Genomic DNA, 6,941 nt, shown 5'->3' with positions numbered 1-6,941 from the left:
CCCCAGATCAGGAAAATCTTAAATCTGTTATGCCCTGTCCGGGCTTTGGATGCTTAGGTCCACAGAGCTTCTCAGTGGCGTTTATCAGAACAATTATTTGTCTGCTTCGGGTAACCTAAGATAGGTTGCCCTGCATCTAAACAGATAATGAGCAAGTGGGTAGTTGAGGCTATCTCACTTGCTTATGAAGCGGCCGGACAGCGTTCACCTGTGGCTGTTCAGGCCCATTCTACTAGGAGTATGGCTGCCTCTAGGCTTTAATTTCGGGTGTTTCCCTTCAGGATATTTGTAATGCGGCAGGCTGGTCCTTACCTCATACATTTGTCAGATTTTATGACCTACACCTCTCCACTCCCGGGGCTAGGTTGCTTGCTTCTAGTGTGCGCAAGGACTTCACACAGAACGGGCATTTGTCTTATGGCGTAGTGGGTATGGGGTTCCCACCGCGTCTCAACGCAGCTCGAGTTCCCTTGAAAGGGAACGTCTCAGGTTACGTATGTAACCCTGGTTCCCTGAGAGGGAACGAGACGCTGCGTTCTCCCGCCATACTTCCTGCATTCCCTGATCGACTTGCTTAAGGCTTTTTCAGAAGCTGTCGCGGTCTGTTTTCTGGTGTGCTTTATAGCTTCCTGGTCTATGACGTCACCGCCTATGACGTCTCGCTCTTCCATTGGACTAATTATACACGTGCTTCACGACGCAATCACGCAGAGCGTTCCCACCGCGTCTCAACGCAGCGTCTCGTTCCCTCTCAGGGAACCAGGGTTACATACGTAACCTGAGACGTTTTACATGTTTATTTGCAGTGTAAGAAATAGTTAACTATGAGAAAACATTGCTGCACTTACAAAACACTTTTTAAATGTCAATAATTATTTCTGTTATTGGTATTTTTTTCCAAATAAAGTTGCAATAAATAGTAATAATAACTTTATTATAAGAAGACATTAGAAACAGATGACGGAAAGATTATCAAGTCTGATTTATTCCAATTGAGCAGGATGAACTATTTATTTTTAGCGTTTGCACATATGTGTGTGTACAGAAAACACTCCTCTTTATATTAACTCATTTTTATGCTTTATTTATTTATTTTTGTAAACTTGTAAAAAAGCAGTGTTGTATGAAGGGTTATTATAGTTGTATATCATTATTATTATTGCATGTTCATTGTAAGTTGTATGTTGTGCCTATGTCACCAAGACATCATTTATTTTAAAATCAAAATGAAGGGGAAGAACCACCATACAATAGCCTATACAGTATAATATCAGATAGTAACAAACAATAATACCTTGGCGTTGTGATACATACTATGGTACTGAATTATTATTACCATATTCTTATGGCACCATATTTAACATGATATTTACAAATATTACACTTATTTCCAAAAATACATGGAATTACCACGATACCCCATTCAAACCATAGTAGTACCATAGTAATATGTTACCATTTTAAAACTGCCAGTGTATCAACTGTCCACTAGGTGTCACACATTCACCTCATCAAGAAGCAGTGGCAGGACATTCACTGTTGTTTGAGAAAGAAACTATAAAATTCTCACATAGGGAACTAAAACTAGCAGGCAGAGGAGGAAAGGTTTCTCCCAAACGTGATGTACAGGTCATATGCTGAAGAGACCCATGAAGGTCGCGTGAGCTGTGAGGATGAGCTCTGCTGATTTACGGGGAACAGAGAGCTGAAGGGTGGATCCAGACTCCAGGAAGGAAATTCCTATGACAGAAACACATACTTCATAATCAGAAACACAGTAAATATTTTGCAAATATTTCAAGGTTCTTATATGAACTTATATAACATATGGTTAGAGATCTCAGATCTCACCTTCATCAAGGATTTGAGACTAGAGTTAATTTAGAGTTGGTTTGTCAGACAGTGCGTGTCTCCCCGTGTGCTTCAACACTTGAGTTTTCTCTCACAAAAAGAGCTCGCGCGCGCGGCACGTCATTTTAAAGACGGCTCGCCCGTGCATTTAAAAAAAAAAAAAGAATGGTGCGGCAGCTTGGTATCGGACTCTGATGGGCACGAGCGTTGTCTAGTATGTTTGGATTGATCATGCTAGAGCAGCGCTCGTGGATGACTCATGTTTTCTACGTGGGAACATGACCATTGCGTCATTAAGGTCGAGACTCGGTGAACTCACATGAGTGAGAGTCCCCTCATCCACCCCCCTCTTCAATGACGGTGCCCGCTAGTGAACAGGTGATTCCCACGGGTCTACCCTCTGGTGGCCCGTGTGTTTCATTTGAAGCTACAGAGGATGATACTATGTTTGTAGCAGCTTCACAAGGTGGGTTTGATTTTTCTGGAAGTGACGACTCGTCACAGCTGCCACCTTCTGGTGCATACAGCTGTGCCTGAGTCTGATCCGGAGATGACGGCCATGCTTTCCCGGGACGATTGGTTTTTGGGTAAGGCCGCCGACCCTCGTCCACGGCAAACCCCAATACCTTTCTTCCCGGACGTGCATGTTGAGATCTCGAAGTCCTAGAAGACCCCCTTGTCTTCTCGGGACCGCTCGCTGATCTCATCCGCCTTTCCTCCCCTCGATGGGGCCGCTGCCCATTGGTACACTGGGGTTCCCCCGGCTGAACGCTCTGTTGCGATGCTATGTGTCCTCAGAGTGCTTCATCTCGGCGCAATCCTAAGTCTACGCTTGTGGCGAGATCCTATAGCGCCACGGGACTGGCAGCCGCCTCACTGCATGCCATGGTCATTCTGCTGGTCTACCAGACCCAGATGCTCATGGACCTGCACGAGGGCGGGACTGACCCAGGGCTCTTCAATGAGCTGCGCGCCACCGCTGACCTTGCTCTCCGAGCGACGAAAGTGGCCGTACGCTCCCTGGGTCAGGTGATGCTCACCATTCTGTGGCTGAACCTGTCTGATGTGGGACATTCCCATATCCCAGGTCGGCCTCTTCGGCGGTGCGGTTGAGGGCTTGCCCAACAGCTCTCAGCCGCCCATGAGCAGACTGACGTTGATTCTGTCCCGACGGCCCTGCCGTCCGCTAAGATCCCTCGGTCTGCCCACCGCCGAAGGCGCCCTCCCGCGGCTCCCACTCCGCCCGTTCACCCAGGCCGGCTCTGGGGGCCGTGGGCAGACGCCACAGCCCTCTCCAGCCCCGCCCCCCGCCGGGTTAAGCGGCGCTCTTGAGACGGGCCCCTCGGAGATGGAGCAGACTGAGGGTTGACTCTGTCCCGACGGCCCCGCCGTCCGCTCAGATCCCTCGGTCTGCCCACCGCCGGTCACTGCTGACTTGCCTGAGACAATTCGAGGGCAAGAGTGCGGTTCCACTGAAACTTTTTCAGAGGCTCCTGGGGCATATGGCTTCTGCAGCCGCGGTCATGCCGCTCGGATTGCTTCAATTGAGACCGCTTCAGCTTTGGCTTCGCGACCGAGTCCCGAGGTGGGCATGGCAACAAGGCACGCTCCGAGTACCAGTTACTCCGACCTGCCGTCAGTTCTTCACCCCGTGGTCGAACCTCAGTTTTCTCAGGGCGGGTGTCCCCCTGGAACGAGCTTCCCGGCATGTTGTTGTCTCAACAGATGCCTCCACCACGGGCTGGGGTGCCATGTGCAATGGACATGCTGCTGCGGGCTCCTGGACAGGACCCCAGCGGCTATGGCATGTCAATTGCCTCGAGTTGTTGGCAGTACGCCTTGCCCTGCACCGCTTCCGGGCGTTGCTCAGGGGTCAACACGAACTAGTCCGTTGAGACAATACCGCCACTGTAGCGTACATCAACCGTCAAGGTGGTCTACGCTCCCGCCGTATGTCACAACTCGCTCGCCACCTCCTCCTATGGAGTCAGAAGCATCTGAGGTCGCTTCGAGCCATCTTCATTCCCGGAGCGCTGAACTGTGCAGCCGACGAGCTCTCGCGGCTTCAGCCACTCCCTGGAGAATGGCGACTCCATCCCCAGTCGGTTCAGCTGATTTGGGACCAGTTCGGGGACGCACAGATAGATCTGTTTGCCTCTCACGACTCGACCCATTGCGCCCAGTTTTATTCCCTGACCGAGGGCAAGCTCGGCACGGATGCTCTGGCGCACAGCTGGCCGCAGGGCCGCAATATGCGTTTCCCACAGTGAGCCTTCTTGCGCAGACCTTGCGCAAGGTCAGGGAGGAGGAGGAGCAGGTCATTCTGGTTGCCCCTTACTGGCCCAACCGGACCTGCTTCCTTGAACTAGTACTCCTCGCGATAGCACCTCCCTGGCGGATCCCTCTGAGGAGGAACCTTCTTTCTCAGGGACGGGGCACCCTATGGCACCCTCGTCCCGATCTCTGGAACCTCCACGTGTGGCTCCTGGATGGGACGAGGCAGGTTTGAGTACCCTACCACCAGCGGTGGTGGCTACCATCACTTCCGCTAGGGCGTCGTCCACTAGACACGTCTATGCGTTGAAGTGGAACCTCTTCGTCAGCTGGTGCTCTTCTCACCGAGAAGACCCCCGGAGATGCTCGATCAGCGTTGTGCTTTCCTTCCTTCAACAGGGACTGGAGCGAAGGCTGTCTCCCTCCACCCTGAAGGTCTATGTTGCCGCCATTGCCGCACACCATGACCTCATCGAAGGTAAGTCGGTGGGGAAGCACGACCAGGTCATCAGGTTCCTGAAAGGAGCGAGGAGACTAAATCCGCCTCGCCCTCCTCTCGTTCCCTCTTGGGACCTCTCAGTGGTTCTAACTGCCCTGAAGAGTGCTCCATTTGAGCCCCTGCAATCAGTCGAGCTTAAATTCATGTCTATGAAATCAGCGCTCCTGGTTGCACTGGCCTCCATCAAGAGGGTAGGGGACCTGCACGCATTCTCCGTTGACGAAGCGTGCCTGGAATTTGGGCCGGCTTACTCTCACGTGATCCTGACACCCCGGCCTGGATACGTGCCCAAGGTTCCTACCACTCCCTTCCGGGACCAGGTGGTGAACCTGCAAGCGCTGCCCCTGGAGGAGGCAGACCCAGCCTTGGCACTGCTCTGTCCAGTACGCGCTCTCCGCGCCTATGTAGACAGGACGCAGTGTTTCAGGACCTCAGACCAGCTCTTTGTCTGTTATGGTGGGAAGCTGAAGGGAAAGGCTCTCTCCAAGCAAAGGTTGTCTCACTGGATAGTGGACGCCATTGCTTTGGCATACCAGCAGCAAGGTCGACCGTGCCCCCTTGGTGTGACTGCCCACTCCAGCCGGAGTTTGGCGTCCTCTTGGGGCTCTAGCGCATGGCGCCTTGCTATCAGACATCTGCAGAGCTGCAGGCTGGGCGACACCTAACACATTCGCCAGATTCTATAATCTCCGAGTGGAGCCTGTGTCCTCTCATGTACTCGCTTCAACCAGCTAGTACTGGACCCGCTCAGGTGTCTTCGCTTACTCGCCATTCCACTCCACGGACTGGATACGTGCGATATTCTCCCCAGGTGAGCTTCCCCCGAAAGCCCTGAGCTCCTCCAGCACTCCTGACGTCGGCGCCAGTGTCTATTGCCTGCGCGTCGGCTAGGTGCCTCCCGTGTGCATGGTCCCCCCTCTGAGCGACCCCCACATGTGTATTTCCACTGTAAGCCTCCCTGAGCATGTGTCTTTCCCTCGGCAAGCCACCTTGCCACCCCTGGGGTTGAAATATTCCACCTGCGGCTGGACACCCCAGTGTTTTCCATATGCTTCCTTCGGGTCATATGTGTATTCTCTAAGTCCTCCCCCCCCCCCTCCGGGTTGGCATTAATTGCATACTTCCCCTAACCTTGGGATATGCTTCCCAGTGTACCTTGGTATTCCTGTGATAAATGGAGTCCTTCGTCCAGTCTTGACAGGGATCTCGTTTTACGCAGGGCACTGGAAGACAGCTGAGAAGGTGGCGTGATTAGACTGGTAACCCCATTCGTCGTCATCCGACGTAACTCGGATTGACAACGAAAGGGAACGTCTATGGTTACGTATGTAACCCTCGTTCCCTGAGTAGGGAACGGAGACGTTACGTCTGCCTGCCACTTTCCGCTGTACCGCGGGGATCGCCTGAGCTCAGTCTTGGCTCCTCAGCGAAGAAACATATCTGCATGTTGCCAGCGTCCTCCTTTTATACCCACGAGGTAGGGCGGAGATACGCTATGCAAATTCCGCAGACTCATGGCATTTCTTTGCCATTGGCTCGTTTTGTAATCCTCGAAGTTGATAGGCTTTCTAAGCGAAACCCCATTAGTCGTCATCCGACGTAACGTCTCCGTTCCCTACTCAGGGAACGAGGGTTACATACGTAACCATAGACGTTTCTCTTACCCCCAGTGTATTAATAAGATACAGTATTTACACTTGCCCTCATCAAACTAAATTAGCAGAATCTCTATTTTGGCACAAAGTACAACAAACGGGGTGATTCTTTCATTTAAAAGGTACAAACTTCAAAGTGTCTGATCCTGTGTTCCAAATCACCCCCTAAACCCTCATTCATTATTCCCTACATTAGTCTAATATACTAATACTAATAATATAATATACTAATATAGTTCACTTGAAGGAGTGAATGAAAACGGGTGAGAGAATTAGGACACTGAGAGCGCCGGAAGGGCTGCCGCTTTTTTTTTTTGTGCTTGCTGTTTAATAATAGTTTGAAACTTAGCAAACTAGCAACTCCAGTAGTAAAGAAAAGATTTATCTTGAACTCTGTCATGGAAACTATGTATAAACCTTCATTAAACAATTTAATAATCAATTAAAAAGGAATTTATACTGTATGATATACGCTGTAGCCACTTTGGACCAGCGGTTTGGAAAATGGATGATTCAGCTGTGGCACCATCTTCTGGTCAGACACAGGAATTAATTCGACAGTGCATTATGGGTATTCTCAAGCCCAGTGGTTCCAACCTTTTTTTGTCTGAGACCCCCTTTTTCCCAAAAAAATATTTTAGGGCCCCCCTTCACATTTTATG

General features: G+C 50.9%; 1 protein-coding gene across 5 annotated transcripts in view; it reads right to left on the bottom strand.

The window, feature by feature from the left end:
- Positions 1-1,057: 1,057 nt before the first annotated feature.
- tnfsf13 (TNF superfamily member 13) overlaps positions 1,058-6,941 on the bottom strand; it is a 13,920-nt gene continuing 8,036 nt past the window's right edge. For all 5 annotated transcript variants that reach the window (XM_077206281.1, XM_077206277.1, XM_077206276.1 and 2 more), the window contains one exon: positions 1,058-1,740. In XM_077206281.1, coding sequence (XP_077062396.1) covers positions 1,631-1,740 — 110 coding nt within the window. In that variant the 3' untranslated portion in view covers positions 1,058-1,630. The remainder of the gene's footprint in view (positions 1,741-6,941) is intronic.

This window comes from Siphateles boraxobius, unplaced genomic scaffold (assembly GCF_051911475.1).
Source record: "Siphateles boraxobius isolate OS27281-9 unplaced genomic scaffold, OSU_SipBor_1 56, whole genome shotgun sequence".
Lineage (NCBI taxonomy): Eukaryota > Metazoa > Chordata > Actinopteri > Cypriniformes > Leuciscidae > Siphateles > Siphateles boraxobius.
Note: the sequence above shows the minus strand (reverse complement) of the source record. Positions and strands in the feature narration are given on the sequence as shown.